At 37.3% G+C, this 21,146-nt stretch overlaps 1 protein-coding gene across 1 annotated transcript; it reads left to right on the top strand.

The window, feature by feature from the left end:
• Positions 1–20,388: 20,388 nt before the first annotated feature.
• Positions 20,389–20,760, top strand: TCIM (transcriptional and immune response regulator; the record flags this gene model as incomplete). The annotated part of the gene is made up of 1 exon (XM_084231383.1): positions 20,389–20,760. The coding sequence occupies exon 1, from the start codon at positions 20,440–20,442 to the stop codon at positions 20,758–20,760; it is 321 nt and encodes a 106-aa protein (XP_084087509.1). The 5' UTR covers positions 20,389–20,439.
• Between the last annotated feature and the right edge of the window lie 386 nt (positions 20,761–21,146).

Raw genomic sequence — 21,146 nt, 5'->3', positions numbered from 1 at the left:
CAACAATGATCATTAAATCCACACATCAGAATCATGTAGTGGATTCCTACACTGTATGAAATATATGGATTATATATGGATTATAACATTCTGTGTTATAACTTATCACTTTTATTTCCTTGGAAAGGCTGAAAGCAGTGAATATATTCCACGTGTGGACCAGCTAGACACTTCTGAGTTTCACTCAGGAATTGTATTTGACAACTAGTAATTGAATCCAAAGCTCAAAGACATAAGCAAGTTAGGGCTTATTTAGTTTTCCTCGTTGGAGGTAGACTGCCCAGTGTTGTATGGAGACTTCACAATTTCAGCGGGAGGTGAGTCTCCTTTAACTTTGTGTACTTCCATTCTTAGAGAGGAAGCCTTGTCGCCATGCTCTCAAATGTCCTCAAGAGCCATCATGAAGAGCATAAAGGGAGGAAAACAGTATGCCAACGGTGTTAGTTCCTTCAAAGAGCTTTCAAAGTCCACTCAGTGACTTCCACTTACTGCACTGCATACTTTATTATTAGCAAAGCTTGGAGTATATTATCTCAGTTTCTGTTAGAAAGAGAAAGAGAAAGAATAGCTATTTTACAGGTAACAGTCCTTTATTATGCAAATATGCAGAGCTAATGGTCCAAAGCCTGCCTGAGCAAAGGAGCCTGTACTGGGCCTCTGTGTCCACAGGAGGTATTGCTCAACTCACAAATGGGGTGAAACTATTAGAAACTGCCACATATTGAACATCGTGTACAACTTTATGTGTCTTATTCTTAAGTTTTGTAATAATTCCTCACTTACACAACACTTTCACAATTCATAAAAATAATCATTTTAGTATCAAATGGATATACGAGTATCTGCTGGTTTCTATGCTGTCTTATGTTCAGTGTTCCATGCTGCATGTGGTAGGATTGTCAGACACATTTGATTACAGACTGATGGGTTTAACTATAATGACTCTCATGATCTGGACTGAAATTTACTAGGCACTTCAAGATGTCAACATAGGGACAATTGTATTTCTTTGGTGGGTTGTTGTTGTTGGTTGTTTGTTTTATACCTATGAAACAGCAAGATCCAGATTCCCTGTGGTTTTGCCCAATTAGATAATCAATATTTCTCTTTTTAGGAAATGGTACCTAATGGTTCATACCAGTCCAGGAACACTTCAAACATCACTAAAAAACATTGGGCATAGCTTTCCTCAAGAAACCTCACTGCTATTCCACTTGTCAAGTTACCATTCTAAAATTTCCATTAAGTTTTAATGGTATACTTTTTTTTTTTAGATTTCTCACTGCTATGGTTAAGCATCTCACATTTGACACTAAAACCCATTTACTGGGCCTCCCTGGTGGCACAAGGGGTTAAGCACCGCATTATGAAGCAATCTGCTGCCTCTGCAGCACAAGTTTGATCCCTGGCAGGCTAGGGAGCAACCCATAAGGTGGAGCAACCCATAAGGTGCAGCAAACCTCTCCTGACTCGCCCACTGCTCTCCTCAGCAATGTATTTCAGTTAGTCTGCCTGTTCTGTTCCCCACTCTGTCTCCTGTGAATCCTCCCCACCACCATATCTCTGGCCTGTACCCCAGCTCTTGTATGCACAAATAAATCTTTAAAAAAAAAAAAACATTTACTAGGAAACATGTCTTAGGAACGATTTGTGTCTATTTCCTCTTGAACCCATGTTGATTCAAAATAGGTGTGATTATAAATATGGGGCATTCAACTAGACTCATATGAGGCATTCATCAAACACCCTCAGGAACATAATAATATATTTCACTTAAAAATAATGATTTAGTATTCACTAATTCAGTGTTCACAAGTGATTTTATACAACATAACTACCCCAAAAGATAAACAATTTATTCTGTTCCTATTGGTCACCACAATGGATCTTTCTGTCCACCATCAAATCAGAGCATTTAGACATTTATTGCTTTTAATTTCCTGCCTCCATGGTCTAACTACCTGTGTTGTTGAACCCTAAAGGTCATTATTTTCTGCTGCAGAAAGAGAACAGAGTGAAAAAAGCAGAAATATTTTTCCAATCTTTTTTTTTCTGAATAAGAAAAAAAAAGTACAAAAGTAATTTTGTACTCTATTATGCATCCCTGGAGCTTGCACCTTTTTCATCACTTTGGTTTTTTTTTTTGGCAATTATCTACATAAAGCTAATTTTCAAAAAAAACAAAGTAAAATCACTTTCTAATAGAATGCATACTTGCACTTTGCTGGTCAAGGACTGCCAAAAGTTCTAGTTGGTCTTATTACTTGAAGTAGACAACCATACTAAATTTTTTCTTCTCTATCAAAAATACACACTTGCTTATGTGCATGAACACACACACACACACAAACACACCTAAAATTCTTCCCCTTTAAGATAATTTGTTGGCAACAACATTAATTCATTTAATGAGCAGTTACCTAATGTATGTTGCAGATTGTGTGAATCATTTTGAGATGATGGTGCTGAAGGAACTTAGGGTCTACTGGAGCAGTTACCACAAGGGATCAGGGAATACTAAACAAACAGAACAAAACAGCAGCATATGTTTATTCCTGATCATCATTTTATTACTGCCTCTTAGCTATATATAGATGCCTACAAGCAAAAATGCCCTCAAAGTGACAAAGAGGGGGATGTGCATTTGTATATGTGTCTGGGTGTGTACGTTTCCTCCGACCCCATTTCTGTGACCTGTACAATATTCTGAGCAAGGAAAATCTGAAGGAAGACCTCTGTAGATTCATGGTTGCCGTAATCAGCTTTATCTGGGAGTTCTTTCATGTGGCTTTGTGAACACTGTTAAAATGTCACAAGTTTCTGCTTTGTTTCTAAATTTGGTAAAACTCTGTAATTTACTTAAAGTCACTGGCAATTTATCTTGTCATGTACTGCACTATTAGGAACTCAGGAGATGGCGCTGAATTTATGAGAAGTATCAGACTATTAATTCTCAATGAGAATAGAAAATTCATCATAGTCTCTTCTTCCTGGTTTTGCATAATGTGATTAACCTACCCTTTTATATGATAAGGAAAAGCTGAAGACTGATTGGCAAAATGGAAACCTCTGACTCATGGTGTTCACTGGAAAAGTTGTGCTGTCTCAGTGGGTTTTCTATCTTGCTCACTGCATACAAAACTCAGTCGGATGAAAAAGAGCCCTTAGATTTTGCTTGAAAAAATCATATACCAACACCTGAATTTAATGCAAGATCTCCTTCTGAATTCTATGAATTGACATTATCACACAAAACAGGAAAAAAAATACAGGCACAGGAAGACAAAGGGAGAAAGATCAACCAGAGATAGGAGAGAGAGAGAAGCCCTTGGCAACACTGTACCTCTACCACAGTAACATATTATATTTACACTCAACCTATTTCCAGAAGTTATTTGAGAAGGCCTACAATATTAAATATTAAATAATTAAAATAATGAACAAAATTAAAAAAAAACATAATGAAGGGGAAGCAGTTATTAAGCCAGAACACACTAACCAAAGATAATTAGGACAACTGAATCTCACAATTTAACTGTGAGCTTCCTGCAGCCAAAGCAAAAATTGACAACCTATAAAATGCAAATCATCCATTATCCTAGTAATGGAGACAAAATCATTATGTTAAGAGAGTCTATTTCCTCTTGGAATTTGGTGTCATAATAAAAAGTGCATTATGTTACTCATGATTACATAAATTAGATTTAAATCAATGTGTGTTTCCCTACTGATTTCAGTTATATGAATACAGCACCAGCACCTTCCATGTAAACATTTTTTATTGGAAAGTGGAAGTGACACAGTGGCATTTGCACTCTAAAGTGTTCTGGGACATCTCACTCACCTTTGCCTATTGACTTATTTTGGGGACATGCACCTGGACCTCCAGATCCTTGGGCTTCCAGTGGATCTTACTTTTCAGCTTCTTTGAGTCCTTAATCAGGGGTGTGTGTGTGTGTGTGTGTGTGTGTGTGTGTGTGTGTGTAGCAAAGGACACTAGTTGCAATTGTGAGTCATCATTGTCATCAAAGTCAGAAGTGATCAGAAACACAAGGTGCAATTCCAATTTGTACCCTGGGTTCCAATTTGTACCCTGGGTTCCAGTTTGTCCCACTCTTTCCCAATCACTATTAGCTTCTCTTCCTGACTGTCAGTCTTGCTGGCCTGTCAGAGTTTTATTCTCATTACCAGAGTTAACTAGACAGTCTTCTATTGCCTCCTTCCCCAGCTCCCATAATTCCTCACTCCATAAGCATTCTTAGTTCTGTTTGCCTGATCAAATCTTACCTGATACCTAAACTGTTACCTATACTCTGACGAAGCAATAATACCTGTGGCATTTTCTTTGGGACTGTACAGTGAGCAAAAGTCAGAATGTCCCTGGTAACTGTAAAGAGTAAGAAAAATAGTTTTGGATGTTGAAATAAAAGAAATTTGGGGTAATATGGCTAGTAGCAGAAGCTTTTGTTGACACTGGTCTGAAGTAATATGGAAAAATAGAAAAAATATGCCAAATAAGAGTGTTTGACTAAGGAGATTTCTAAGAAAAAATTTAAAAATACCAGTTAAGTTCTTTTAGTCATAGATGATAAGGCATCAATAGAGGGAAAAGCTAAAATAAAATGGTATGTTTGTTTTCAAATTAGAATTTTGACCAAATATAAAGTAGTTAGGCATTGCTGGATTTGAAAATAAAACTATTTCTCATTTCCACCTTCTTTAGATGACAAAAGATTATCATAGTAATAAATAATCTCAGGATAAAAAATAAATCAGGAATGTAGCTATAAGGCTCTTCAAGATTTCAAAGGATGTAAGAATATGCCTCATACACCTTCTAAAGTAGACCAAAAGATGTTTGACAAACATAAAAGTGTGTCTCATAAAATCCAGACTCTTAGCCCAAACTGGAGATCTGTAAGTATGGATTTTATCTAATGGATTTTATCTAATTTTATCTAATTTGTGAGTATGGATTTTATTTTATTTTATCTAACCCTCACAAAATTTCTAGAAAATCTGAATGTAATATACAAGCAGAAGCATTGTATACTTAGATTAAAAGTGACAGAGCCCAAAAGTGTCCTTTGGATCCTTAAATTCCTGCAAGAAACATACTAAGGAAGATATTCAACTACAAAGATGAGGCATGTCTTATGAAAAAGGAAGACTATTCCAGAGTGAAGAGTTTAGAGTTATGAGAGCAGAGTTAAGATTAAAAAAATAAATAAATAAATCTTCCCCAAGGAGAATCTACTCAAACTGATGATCTGTTCCTGCATAACTTTCAGTTTTGATGGACTAATGCTAGATGCTTCCCACTTGTATTATATTTGAATGAATGTTTCAACCATTCTTCATAGTTTACTAGGACTGCCATAATAAAGTACCACAAAACGGGTTGCCTAAACAGCAAAATTTGATTGTCCTGTAGGATTGGAGGCTCGAAGTCCAAGATGATGTCAGAGTTGGTTCCTTCTGAGGGCTGCAAGGGAAGAATCTACTCCAGGCTAATCTCCTTGGCTTGTAGCAGACTGTATCCTCCCTGTTCTCTTCATATCAACTTCCCTTGATGCATCTCTCTGTCCAAATTTTCCCTTTTTATAAGGACACTAGTTATATTGGATTAAGGTGCAAACCTTCTCAGTTAACCTCATCTTAATTACATTTGCAATGACACTATTTCCAAATAACATCATGGTATGAGGTCTTAAGGATAAGAACGTCAGCATGTAGATTTTGGAGGACAGAGTTTACTCATTAAAATTATACCCCTGGTCATCAATTTGGTGGGGGTGGGAGTGGCAACTACTTATTTATAGTACAGTATAGGTACTGAATATAAAGAGGAAATGTTCTTGAGTTACTGCTCAAAACAAAAAACAAATGAAAAATGTCCTCTAAATTTACTCATGATTTGGATGAAAAGATCCTGGACTTCATGATGATATATAATGAGATCAAATTTTAGTAATCTTGGAGGAAAGATAGTGTAATGTGCATGTAAAAGGGATGTGAAGTAATATGCTAGAGGGCAGACCAAAGCAGAATGGAGTCAAAAAAAGCGACCACAATTTTTCCCATCCCACATGATCTTCTGGACTATAACAATGTCATCCATTAAAAGGTAGAAAGAAGGTGGAACTAAGAAATAATTTTATCTTCCAGTATATTAACAATCCTTACAATAGACATTCTACTTTATTTTAGCTTCTCCTTCCCTTAGATTCTTCTTCCCTTCATTCTTTCCTGATCTTATGACTCACTTGGCCAGTACCATTTGGGGGATATAACATTTTATACATGATGACTCTGACTCATTACTGTATTTGCAGCAAAACTGAAGGGAAGGTGGAGACATTTCCCATATGCCCCGTTGCTACACATGCATGAATTCCCTCATTATCAACATCCCCCACCACAGAGATCATTTGCTACAATTGATGAAACTTTATCAATACATCATCAATCACCTAAAGTCCATAGTTTATACTGTCCAACACTCTTGGTGATATGCAGTCTATAGGTTTGGGCAAATGTATAATGACATGCATCCACCATTAGGATGCCCTAGAACTCCTCTGTGCTTGACTCTGTGCTTTTACTCCAACTCCTGACTATTACTTACCTTTTTACTGTCTTTTATGCCATTTTCAAGATATCACCAGTGAGTACAATTGCTAGATCATATGGCAAGAATGTTTTTGGTTTTGTAAGTAACTGCCAAATTGTCACCCATAGTGGCTGTGTGACTTTGCACTCTCACCAGCAATGAAGAATTCCTGATGCTCTACTTCTTCACCAGTATTAGAGCTTCTCTTTTTTTTTCCCATTCTGCCCATTGTTATAGATATGTAGTGTATTTCATTGTTGTTTAAATTTTAATTTCTTACTCTTAAGTTAAAAAAATATGTTCACATGAAAACATAAATACTAAACTTAATAAGAAAAGCATTTACAAAATGTCAGAGTAAATATATTTAATAAATTATGAATCAAAAAGAAATATTAATAACCCAAAAGAGAGCTATTTTAAAATATATGGATAGAGATATATAAGGAACATATGTAGTACTTGATTTTGTTATTCATTCAAAAAGATTATTAAAACAAAAAAATTCCACTTTTACTTAAAAATTAAGTGTATAGGTACATGTTGTACATATAGAGGAAATTGAAAAAAAATACGTCTAGAAGGAAAGGTAAATTGGTACAAAAGCCTCAAAAGTGTTCATGTGCATTGACCCTACAATTCCATATATATGAATCTACATCAAGGGAAAAAAAATCAGTGGTGTGTACTAGGATTTATGGACAACAGTGTTTAATGAATCATCATTTATAAATTACCAATAGATTAAAATTTCAACATAAGACTGCTTGTTATAGTGTTTATGTAATTTGATATAGGGCAGTCATTTCAAGTCATATTTGTGTACTCAAAAAATTCACATAGAATATGAATAAAAGAAACTAAGATTTATATAGCTCTAAAAGAAACAGGATCCAAAACTGTATATTGTATGCCATATGTTCTTAATTTTGTAAGAAATGTCCATATTTCTATGCATATATTTTTTATGAATATGTGAACACAAAACCAGCTGGAACAAAATATAGTAACATGTTAACAGTTGTTATTTGAGGTTGGTGAGACTGTGACTAATTTATATTTTTTGCATTATGTGTTTTGTATTTTCTAAATTGCTGTTATAAACATCTATTACTTTTATGATAATTTTTTAAAAGAAAACAAATGACATGAAAAACAATGATATGTCATGCTCAGAAAATTAGGGTTATTTACTTGTGATTATGTAATATATTGTGATAGAAAACAGAGGGTTTTGATTCTTGAAGTCTGAGCTTTGCCCACTGGAACAAACTTGATTTTTATATATTAGAGCTCATCTATGATATTCAACACATCTGCAAGGTTTTATACTTAGGAAACAGAAAGTGACATCAATACAAACTTAATTAAACAGATCACATGATGAATGAGAACATAAACTGCCATACTCATTTTAACCAAACCTAAACTCAGATTCAAAAATGACTTATCTTTGTCAAGTTATAGGAAAAATCATACTTGTTTGGGTATCTCCTGTTCTTAAGTAATGGGGACATCTAAAAGTAAATTAGTTGGGTCTTCTCATCATGTATATTTGATTTAATTTGCCTTCTTAATTCTTTTTTTTTAAGATTTATTTATTTATACAAGAGCTGGGGTATAGGCCAGAGGTGCAGGAGGGTGGGAGAATTCACCAGACACAGAGTGGGGAGCAGAACAGGCAGATGGACCAAAGACACTGCTGAGGGGAACAGTGGGTGAGGCAGGAGAGGTCTGCCATGCCATGTGGGTATCTCCCTGGCTGGCCAGGAATCTAACTGGCGCTGCAGAGGTTGCCAACAGCTTCACAGTGCTGCTCTCAACCCACTGCACCACCGGGAGGCCTGACTTCTCAATTCTTTTGGAATAACATTTATAGTTAATATTTCAAATCCAGATCTTCACTGTAGGAACCCCACTGAAACATATATTATATATCCTTTAACTGACACAAAATCACATTCTTTGTAACTCTCTTCATCTTTGAGTATTTGAACAAATGGAACAGAACGTTCCTGCTCACAGAATTAGATATATCAAATGAAATATTGAAACAATATTTTGCATTGAGTGAAAGGTTGCAGCATTGATGATAAAAAGCTTTTGTTAGAGATTACCTGACTATAATTCTATTACTGCATTCTCAAAGTTTCTGTATTCATTCAGCAGATATTTATATAGCCCTTTTCTACACAGGCAATTTTCTAAGTGTGATCAGACAGAAAAATTGTGTGCTTTCAAATATCCACATATTATATACAGATACAAATATTACATATATAGGTATACATGTAATAAATGTCTATTAGTTATATCAATAATAATAATTATTGGAGAGTGGCAAATGCTGTGGATAAAATAAATCAGAGGGGTAGGATAGAGAGTTAGTTGGGGGAGATATTTGATTGAATTCTGTGTTAATTTTCAAGACATCATGCTGATTATCACAAAATGAGTTGTGTAAAATCACAGAAATTTGTTCTCTTACCTCTAAAGGTTAGAAGTATGTAACCAAGATATTGGCAGGATCCTATAGACTCTGAAGGCTCCTTCAGTGGGGAGGCATATTTCCTTGTCTCTTCCAATTTCTAGTGTTGCCTGAAATGCCTGGCATTCAGTTTCCTAGATGCATCCCTCCTGTTCTGACCTTCTTCTCTGTTTCTGTGTCAATTTTTCCTTTTCTGACAAAGACATCATCAATGGATCAGGGCCCACCCTAAGCCGGTATATGCTCAACTTTACCTGATTATATTTGCAATGACTTTATTTTCAAAGGTCATACTCACAGGCTCCCAGGGCTAGGACTTTGACATATCTTTATGGGGGAAACAATTCAACCCATAATACATGTTAAAATGAGGCCCTTCTGGAAAGAGGACACTAGAATTGGAATCTGATGAGAGAAATAAATCACAGGCATTCTGGATGGGGGAACAATTCCATGCAAACAAGAGATTAAAAGCCATAAAGCTACATGGCACAAAGTCCAATGTGGCTAAAGGAGTGTGTGTGTGTGTGTGTGTGTGTGTGTGTGTGTGTGTGTGTGTGAGAGAGAGAGAGAGAGAGAGAGAAAGAGAGAGAGAGAGAGAGAGACAGTAAGCAGGGACACACAGCAGAAGTTCAGTTTTAATTCTATTCAATGTAGTGAAGTTGCTGGAGGATTTTGTGCAGGAAAATTTATGATGAGATCTATACTTTAAAAGAAACACTGCAGATGCTGTGTCTGAGAAGAGTACAGAAACCTTTGTGAAAGTCCAGGTGAAAAATGATGGTGGCAGAAGCCTGTGGTAGCAATACATGCAGGAGGCTAATCTATCAGAATTGGCTGAATTGAATTTAAGTTGGGAGAGAGTGAGGAAACAAAGTGAAGGGAAAGAGAGCTTTGGGATGGATATTGCTACCATTAACTAAGACAGAATGGACTAGAAGAGAAATAAGTCTGTGGCTTGGGAATAGAGTGGCCGGGGCCTCCCTGGTGGCGCAAGGGGTTAATTTGCAGCACTATGAAGCTATCCAGCAACCACTGCAGCACGAGTTTGATTCCCTGTCCGAGAGCTAATCCACATGGCTCAGAGTCCTCTCTTGTTTCACTAGCTGCTCCCCTCAGCAGTGTATTTCAGTCAGTGTACCTGTTCTGCTCCCCACTCTATCTCTGGTGAATCCTCTCAACCCCTGCACTGCCGCACCTAGGGCCTACACCCAGCTTGTTCTCATATAAATAAAATAAATCTTTAAAAAACAAAAAAGGAATGGAGTGGCCATCTAGTCGATTTTCTTTTTCTGGGTCCTCTCCTCCATTAGCATAAATTCCCAAATGGATAAAATGTGGTGCTATGACAGAATTAGCACTTGAAAACATTTAAAATGTTTGCATCCATCTCTTTATACTTTGTCAGAGTTTTCATTGCATGCATGACTCTCCTTCCTTCAGATATCTTTTCCACCATACAACTTTTCTCCTTCTGTTCTCTTGGGTCTAACATAGCTACAAATTATTAACATGTGTAAGTCCCTCTTTCAAATGCTTCATGAAAGTGAGAACTTAGAATCATACAGAATTGGGACACTCACTCCATCCCAGCTACTTAATGTTGGTGTAATGCTTAACTTCTGTAAGCCTCAGTTTCTCATGAGTCCAACAAGCTGTTGTATGGATTTTGATCATGTATGCAATATGGTTTTGTGGGTTAATGCAGATATGCAGAAAAGGGGAGGAAGAAACAGATGCCCAGACAAGGGCAACAAGTGGTAGGTGTAATGGTTTGTTATGAACTGAACCTCAGTTTCCTTAGGTTTCTGTCTCGCTATTTTATCGAACTCTGGTAACAACATGTAAAGTATTTGGATAGTGCTTGGATCATGGAGAGCTCATGAAATATGACTTCCCTTCAGCCTTCTCTCTGTACAGACCTGGAGTCCTGCTTGTCAGAGTCTGATTATTTATGGTGATCCTCCATCTAGTGTTAAATTCCACGCAGCAATTTTTCAGACTAATTTTCTTTGCAATTTTTCTAGAAAATAAGATAACTCTCCCTCTTCTGCCACTATCATCTAAATAAAATTATGTCGGGCCTCCCCTGGTGGCGCACTGCTTGAGTGCTGGGCTGCGCAGCTGCCCACAGCCTCTGCAGCACCGGTTCGATCCCCGGCCGCCGGCGAGGGTCCCACATGGTGCACAGACCTCTCCTGCAGCACCCACTGCTCCCCTCAGCAGTGTACTTCATCAGTCTGTCTGTTCTGCTCCCCGCTCTGGCTCTGGTGAATTCTCTCACCCTCCCGTGCTTCTGACTGTACCCAGTGCTTGTATAAATAAATAAATAAACCTTTTTTTAAAAAAAATTAAGTCAACAAAGAAGTAATGTGCAGGGGCATAGTAACAAAGTTAGGAGAACTTCTGGTTTGCCTCAAAAAATGATGACTATAAGGTCTGCACAGAGGAAGACATAGCAGTGAGATGTACCCTTATCCTTTGCTGTTCTAGGATTAACTGAGATGATGTTTTGGGTCCACTGTAGCCAGGCAGACTAAAGAAATTATAGCAAACTTGCAGAAAATGGTGGATGGATACCTGTCACCCAGTGTTCTGCCTTCTCCCACATTTCTTTTCTAAAGAATTTGTAGCCCCTCTCAACCCTAAAATGCAATGATTACAGTTTTTGGATTTTATGGGAGGGGTCCAGTAACAAGGCCATTCTCAAAATACCTGTTAAATAGGTGGTCCGATCTGATGTAGTCTTTCACAGTTTTACTGGCTTCTAGACAAGCAGAAAACTGAACTAAGCATAAGATTTATGCAGTATTCCATTATTTCTCTCTTTTCTTAAAGTGTCATCTAATATCAGTGACTTCCTGCCAGGAGAACAAAGAGAAAGGAAAGTTAAGGATGCCAGAAAAGCCAGATTCCATGTTTTGCACAGCCTGAACCTTTTGTGCAACCCCGGGGATTTGGGACTCCTAGCGGAGCACGAAGGGCCAGTGAGCCATTAACCTTGCAGCTGCTCACAGGGCAGCCTTGGGCTATGCGTCCAGCCTTCCTTCAGGATTAGTTGCTGGGGGTAAACAAGCCTGCCAAGAACTGGAGTACACTCTGGGACACAGAGCCTGATTGGACCAGGGGAAAGTCCAGGAACTCAGCGTTCCAAAGTGTCTCTAAGGTTAGACAAACAGAATGTTGGAAATGAGCTGGGAATTAGAGACCGAGAACTGCCTTAGTTCAAGTGAGTATAACTCACCAGAGTGCTGTGCACGTTGTCTCTTGAAAGTCAATAATAAGTGGGCATCATGCCCTCAGTCTTTTCCTTGTGATTTATTGATAATTACTATTGGTCAGATGCAGAATCCTGTAAGAACAAATAGTTAAGCAACTGAAGTAGAAATTGTGGTCAGGGAGGAAAACTGACAGTATGCTTTCATACATAGAAATTGAAGATGAAACAATCTTAGGAGAGAAATAAGGATAATAGAAAATACCCTTTCTAAACGGTATCAACCAAAAGTTCTTATTTGCCCCAAAGTGTAAATTGCTGACGCTCTATCTAATACGAGAGTAAGTTTAAATGGGAGGGAAAGGATGTGTTACCTGGAGAGAAGCAGGAGTTGCTGAGACACTGGCAGCAAACTTTGCCCACTCTCCAGATTTGCAGAAGAGCCATCGCTTTGTTTTAACCCTTACTAGGCCACAAGAAAATGCGTGCCACTCAGAAAATTGCCTCATTTCCTGCGTCCAAGCTGTCTATTAGGTCTGGTAGTGCCATTCGGGTCACGCGTACCCTATGGCAAGGCAGAAGAAGTGTGGCTGTGCCAAAATTCCCTGTGAATTCATTTCATCACTAGAGGAATTACTTAAAGCACAGTAAAACTTAGAATGTAAATAACTAGATATAAAACTTAACAAGAATTGAGAGCATGTCTGGAACATAATACCTCCAGGAGAGAAAGACAAAAAACATCACAGTGAATTGATTTCAGGGGCTTTTTAAAAAGAAAAAAAAATTATAGGAAAGTCAATTTACTTTGAAGGGTCCAGTAAACTTTGGTCAGTGTGGTCAATGTCCTTGAACCAAAGCTCAAAGTGAAAGCAGACAAAGTTCAGGAATCACAATTCCATCCCTCTGCATCTGAAACAGAGAATCCACAACAAATATTTATTGGGTGCTAACCTCTGAATGATACTGAAACACAAAATGAATATACAAAAGGCTACTTTTCCTTCCTTTCTAGGCTCTCTAAAAACTTAGATTTGGCATGCATGAGTAGAAAAGTTGGTTTATCTATAGAAATACAAGCTTAGATTTTATAGCAGTTGTACGATATTCCCAGAATTTTAGGGACTTTTTCATGTAGCAACAAATAGCTGAAGGTCAGTTTTCTTTATGTGTATGTAAACACAGATGCCTTTTGAGTGTGTTGGGGGTGTAAATCAACTTTGCCAATTTTCATCCAAAAATATTTACCTCCACTCCCTCCCCCACATCCCATCATTGCCCTCTATCATTGATCCCTTGTACTACCTTGGTCCTCCAGCTCTATCTCATCATCCTGTATAAATGTAAGAGGGGATGCTTTGAGATGTTTGGGGGAGAAGCAAACAGGACTAATCAACATATACAATATTTGTTTCTTTAGGACATAGCAAGGTAGATGAGAGCTATTTGACATAAAATTTTAATTTATTGGATAAATGAATGAAAGAAGGAAAGAATGCCTATCTGTGCTAAACTGTGGAGTTAGTTTCATGTACTTCCACAATCTAGGCCTGGGGATTTTAAGTTCCCAAAATTACTGTCATGAGGGCAGCAGTACTGGATTGACTGTCACTCCAGAGTGACAATGTGGAGGGTCTTTCTTATATACAATTGTCAAAAGCAACAACTAGTTCTATAAAAGTTCACTGAAGAAAATGATGACATCCCCTTTGCTCAGCATTGGAAGGGTCATTAAATACTATCTAGTACAATGGTTTTCAAACTGCAAGTTGTGACTCATTAGTGAGTTGTGAAATGAGTTTAATGGGTTGTGACCAGCCATTTTTAAAAGACAAGAGGACAGAATACAAGAGAATGGAGAACATAACAATGCATAAAACTATGAAGTCTATTTTCTTTTCAAAATTTTTGTTTTAGCTAAGTTTATCAGCTGAGTATACTATTTATAAGTAAATGTCATATATCATTCCTATGTATAATAGCTGAAGTAAAGCTGTTACTCATTACTATAAGTGTGTGTAACAAAGGTATATGATTATAGGCAAAACAACAAGAATAAGAACTGGTCTATTCCCACTACTGAGGTGCCTTTGCAATACACCTACTAAGTGGCTATCCTGCCTAGTCGACTATTCTTGTTACTTATTCTTTCATTGAGTAAATGTCTTAAATGTTGTTGAGTCAGAATCTATTTTCCCATCTTACTTAATTGGCCTTATTTCTACTCCTGGGCACTTTGCAGATAAACCTAATTTTTCTTCCACATAATAACCCTCCAACATTTAAACTACTAAGTGTTTGTTTCACCTCAGAGAATTTCGGGGCTTGGAGGATCCCAGCTGACTGGATTTCTATATGCCATTCACATGACTGGCTGCATATATTCTTGGAAAGTCATACAGATTGGGTTGGCCAGCAGAGAGGAACCAGATGTGACTGGACCCTGATGAGGAAAAGAAAATAAAGGAGGAGCATCAGGAGTTGCCACGGATGTCCTGGGCAACACTACTTACAAAATCTGGCAGGCACATGCAAGTTCTCCTTTCTCCTAGTAGTTCTACTTTGAGAATGACTGAAATATGCCAACGTCACAATTCTCAGCCAGAAGCACGCAATGAGGGGGCAGGAGTAAGGAGTGGGAGGAGATGGTTCATAAAGACTTATTTTGGCTTTAGTCATAGTTTACAGAAACACACATGCTACTCTAAATACATATAAATATCTCATGCTCACTTCCTGAGAAAAACATGTTAGTTTATGTTCGCAACTGTTTTCTTTTTAAAGAAGCTATTAATATCAGGGGCTCAATATCTGAATCTGAACAGTTAATTAAAATTTAAAAAAAGAAAAGCTTATCTTTAGTTCCTTTTTAGGAAATGTTGAAAATATAAACTCATGCTTAAGCAAAGACAGCTGTTTCATTTCACATGCAAAAACCATCATTTAAAAAGAAGCACTTAAAAAAGTGGTCTTGGCTGTAACTGTTTTCCATAAAGTTGCAGATTTTTCCCCTATATTTTGACTGAAAGACTTTGAAAATGCATTTCTTGTTTTTTTTTTTAATTAGTCTTTCTTCAGAGTATAATTAGTTCCTTTCTGTGATCAAATATAAATGTCAGAATCAAAGTTTCTAAATAAAGCTGCCATACTTTCTCAAGTAATAATTAAAGACTAAAAATACATTTGATAAAATTTACTGAAAGAAAAATGTTTGCTGATTAATTTTAAAATGTGATTAATCACATCTATGAAGAAATGGAAATATAGGCTAGGTTTTATATAAAAATAAAAATATAATATAGATGCTTAAAACAATTACTACAGAGAATAGTCATTTCACTCATTAAGTTTAAAAAAAGGAGATTTTAATATCAGATAATAAGAGCTGGCCCACTGACCAGCTGTTTGATCTTTGTATGTTACTTTCCTATGTAAAATAACTGAAAACATTTAAAGTGTACGAGGTGCCGGCATTGTTCTGTGTTCTGGATTTATGCATAAATATGGTTTAAAAAGTTATAATTTTAAGTTTCTGATAATTATTACAGAGGAAGAATAAACTATATTACATTTCAGACATCTCTGAGCTCCAGATTTATATATTCAGCTCTTTTCTTGGCAATTCTCAAGCCTTTTAGATTTACTGCATGCATAAATGAACTCTTGATCTTTCTCCCAAATCCTCTCCATTCTCACTTGCACCATCTCAACTTTCCCCACGAATGTGCCCAAGATTTAACCTGGAAGTCACCCTTGACCTTTACCCCACACCCTATCCCATTCATCACCGAGTCCCTTTGAGTTTGTTTCCAAAATACATTTAGAACTATCTAAATATCTGTGACCACAATTGTCTAACAGTCAAATTAAAAAAAAAAAAAAGTGTAAAACCTCAGCAGTTCCCTATCCATAGTTATAATATTTTAAACACTGCCCATTGAACTGAAGATAAAATTTTAAATCTTTACCAAGGTTTTCAATGTTCTACATCCTCTGGCCCCTGTCTTATGAATCTAGCATTGTCTTCCCTTCCTCTCCTCTTTGGTTTTTGTTTCTCAGCCACATTATTATTGTGCCTATTTTCCTGCTCTTCAAATTTATTCTCTCCTCAGGATCTTTACACAGGATTCCCTTCTGCACCCACTGCTCCTTTCTTGGTTTGGAAGCATGTTTCCAATTTCAACTTAAATTTCTCTTCTTCAGAAAGGCTTTTCCTAACTTGAAGATTTTATTTTATTTTTTAAAGATTTATTTATTTATTTATACAAGCACTGGGTACAGTCAGAAGTGCAGGAGGGTGAGAGAATTCACCAGAGGTAGAGTGGGGAGCAGAGCAGGCAGACAGATGGAGGACACTGCTGAGGGGAGCAGCGGGCGGCAGGAGAGGTCTGCGCGCCATGTGGGACCCTCGCTGGTGGCCGGGGATCGAACTGGCACTGCAGAGGCTGCGAGCAGCTTTGCAGCCCAGTGCTCAACCGCTGCGTCACCGTGGAGGCCCTTACTTGAAGATTTTAAATGAAGCCTCACCTCATCACCTTCTTTACCATCTGATGCTTTACATTTTCCTGTGCGGATAAAAATGTTCTTCATATGTTTATATGTGTTTATACGTGTGCCTATTTGCCTGAAGTCACTTCTCTATAGCTCATGTTCCTCAAACACAAGGAACATGTCTATTTTCCCCCAATGCATTTGCATGACCTTTGTATACATGGTGAGTGTTGATACTGTATTTTTTTTTGTGAATAAACCTATAAATCACTTAATAAAAGACAAATTTTAAAAGAAACAAAGTTGTAGAATTTTTCAAACTATAGGAGATGAGTAAAGAATGAGCACAACCAGAATATTAGGAAATGATTAAAAAAATTGAGATAGAATTAAAAAATGATAGTTAGCTCTTTCATCTGATTAACTAAGATTTTGAAAGAATTATTTAACTTCTGTAAGACTCAGTTTTCTCATCTGTAAAATGGGGATAGCAATATCAGTGAGGTGAAAGTCAAGTGAGATAATACATGTGAAAATACGTTGTAAACTTTAACACAGCAGGAAATATTTGTTGTTAAAACAACTATGTCCAAGAACAATTCACTTGAAGTTTAAGGTTCATATTCTGGAAATTGTCAGTGAAAGAAATTCGTACAAAAAGGCAGCACCAAAGTAAATTCTGTGTACTTTCTTTCACTTATTCATATAATAATTCAATGAATACTCATTGGATTCATCCTATGCCTCAGTTACTCTGTATATCTTCAGTGCTTCAAATCTATATAAACACACACACACACACACACACACACGTCATAACTGTTAATCTCGAAGGGCAAACCGAGAGTAAAGGAAGGCAAATACGACAGGCAAGTAACCTTGCAAATGGTCAGGAAGACCTTCCCAGATGAGATTTTGGGAATTTATTTATTTTTAATTTATATATTTTGGGAATTTTAAAAAAAATGGAAATAATTGCAGTTTCACCACTTAGCTTGGGCAGGTTGTTTAGCTCAATTCCTTGTTTGTGGTAAAAATGGAGGTCAATAAAATCTATCTCCAGTATTTTTATGAAGAATAATTTAGTTATACGTAGAAAATCACTTGATAAATATTTCACTTTTTTTTAAGATCTCTTCATAAGATAGGAAATTAACACTTATTACTGGCAAACAGATATTTAATCTTTGTCTGAGGAAAACATACTGGAAAACTGGTGCCCAAAAGAAATACACTGATGCAGGAGCAGCTTCTGTTCAACAACCTTCATCATCTCCTGTCTTTACTATGAAAAGAAAAACAAAATTCAAAAGGTGCCTATACTATAAGCTCCTGTCCACATACAATTTGTGGATTCTTGCCAGTAATTTTCAGATCTTGTTTTTCATGCCAATCACTGAAACTATTTATACCAAGGGATAGAACAGAGCAACGACGTTAAAAGGCTTTCCAAGCACAATACGGAGTTACCGTTGGCAAAGAGCAGCAGCAAATCATAACCTAAAGACTTGTGTCAGATTTCTGGGAAACAGAAACTGACATTGTTCCCCTTTGGAAGGCCTTGTCCTCTAAACAATTTTGAAACTCCTTAATCTCTCAAATTCATCTGCATGTTTTCAGGCAGTGCTCAAGGAGAGCTGCTCAATGTCATGTAGAAACATTATTCAGACTTTTCAAAGACAGGGTTTGCAGGTGATTTGAGAGCAGTAGAGCAAAGTGTTTGAGATCATGGGTTCCAGTTGCCTTGTTGCAGGTGAAGGTTTTGTAGAGGGAATTAGTTTCATATTACCACTGTAACAGATGGCCACTCACCTAGTGACTTAAAACAGCACAATTAAAAAAAAAATTCTAACTGAAAAGTAAATTTATTTCACTCTTAATTTCATTCTTTTAAAAAATAATTTTTTGAAGTAGCATTGCATTATGACATTGTATAGGTTTCAGGTGTGCATCATTATAAATCTCTGTCTGTATATAATACATTAAGTTCACTATTAAAAGTCCAATTCTATCCTTCACTATACATTCGACCAATTTGTGGACCTTTTCCCTCCTCCCTTCTGATAACCATTAATTGTTTTTTTTTCTTTTTTAAAGATTTATTTATTTATACAAGAACTGGGGTACAGGCCAGATATGCGGGAGGGTGAGAGGATTCACCAAAGGCAGAGTGGGGAACAGAACAGGCAGACTGACTAAAATACACTGCTGAGGGGAGCAGCAGGCAAGACAGGAGAGGTCTGCTCGCCATGTGGTTATCTCCAGGGCCAGCAAGGAGCGAACCCGCACTGCAGATGTTGCGGACAGCTTCATAGCGCTGCGCTTAACTGCCTGCACCACCAGAGAGAGCCCACCATTAATTGGTTTTATAATCTAAAATTTTACTTTTGTTTTTATTTAGTTCATTTGTTTGTTTTGTTTCTCTATATAGCACGTATAGTGAAATCATCTATAACACATATAATCATCATCATTGATGTTTATCTTTCTCTCATGACTTTTTCATTAAGAATAATAACTTCTAGGTCCATCCATGAAATTCTGTCTGGAAAAATTTAATCTGTATTTATGGCTGAGTAGTATGCCATTGTATATATCACCACATCTTTATTCAGTCATATGTTGATTCCTAGTTTTGGTTATTGTAAACAATGCTGTGATGAACACTGGGGTGTATGCATTGCTTTGAATTAGTGTTTTCATATTCTTAGGGTAAATATCCAGCAGACAACCCAAACCCAGTGACAGTGAAAATGGAGAGTAAGTAGATAGATTACAGAAATATTTCAAAGATAGAGTTGACAGACCTTGGTGTTATATGTATATATTACACATATATACATATTATACATATATATATGGGGAAGAGAAAGAGATATCAAACATTATAGCTATGTTTCTGACTTTTCAAATTGCACCATATTTGTATATATTTCTATTGATTTACAAATTATTAAATAACTATTATTATTACATTTTATTCCATGATTTCAGATTAGTTACTCATATACAATTGCTGAAAAGCCACAGTTTCAGCCTGTGCCATGCAAGCATTCTATAGGTAAACTCCCAGTCCTCAATCAGTCTTACTCCAAATTAGTGTCCATCCTTAATTACTAAATGTTTTCTCAACAACTCTGGAATCGCCCTGGTTAGAGCTGTGCAAAGGGCACTGATGCGAGTTGCCTAATGTTTGGATTGCACTTGAACATGTCTCTGGGAATTAAAACTATCCTGTGGTTTGCAGAGACCTTTGTTTGGTTTGTTTGGAAAGTTTGTGAATCTAAGCCACCTTGTTTGTGTCCTGTCTTTGCACTTTCCTCGTTTCAGCATTTTTTAAGGAAGCAGCCAGGTCTGTGTAATCCTATTGCCACAGATGAAGAGGTGAAAGCACTCCCCATAGCTTATCCCATCACAGAACACGGCTTTTAGTAACATTTTCACCAGAACAGGATATTGGCAACTCAACTGTTAAACCCGTGTGATTGTTCTTCCTTGAGATCACTCTGATGTCATTGGTGTAATTTGAGCCCGGAGCTGTGTTCACACTTTAAATAGCAGTCCCGGAATGATTTTGCTACAGACTCTCTGGAGAGCCGGGGAGCCAGATTCCAGAAGATCCCCATATCGATGAAAGCAAAGCGAAGCCACCAAGCCATCATCATGTCCACGTCCCTGCGAGTGAGCCCATCCATCCACGGCTATCACTTCGACACAGCCTCTCGTAAGAAAGCCGTGGGCAACATCTTTGAAAACATAGACCAAGAATCACTACAGAGGCTCTTCAAAAACTCTGGAGACAAGAAAGCAGAGGAGAGAGCTAAGATCATTTTTGCCATAGATCAAGATTTGGAAGAGAAAACACGGGCCCTGATGGCTCTGAAGAAGAGGACGAAAGACAAACTCTTCCAGTTTCTGAAACTGCGGAAATATTCCATCAAAGTTCACTGAGGACACCAGGATGGATAAGGACGTTATCCAAGAACAGACATTTAAAGACCAAGTGAGTTTGTGAAACCTTAACACACGCAGCCTTTTGTGGCTGCCTTACAAGCTTCTCTTCCGTCAGGACTCAGGACTCCAGAGGCTGGAAAGGAACAGAACAAACTGGTTACAGAGACTCCAACCAATTTCACGCCTGTGCTGTTACAGTGGAGAACAAAGTGCTTTCAGTAAGGATTTGAAAACTCTCCCTGCAGGAAAGGACTGATGCTGGTGTCAGGAGAAGAGTCTGGACAGATAGAATGAGAACTGAAACTAAAGATGACAAAGGGCTGGGGAAAACTGCAGCCAGGTTCCCTTTACCAGGCCCAGAAGGACTTAAATTCAACCTGAAC

Source organism: Talpa europaea, assembly GCF_964194135.1.
Source record: "Talpa europaea genome assembly, chromosome: 4".
NCBI classification, from domain to species: Eukaryota; Metazoa; Chordata; class Mammalia; order Eulipotyphla; family Talpidae; genus Talpa; species Talpa europaea.
Note: the sequence above shows the minus strand (reverse complement) of the source record. Positions and strands in the feature narration are given on the sequence as shown.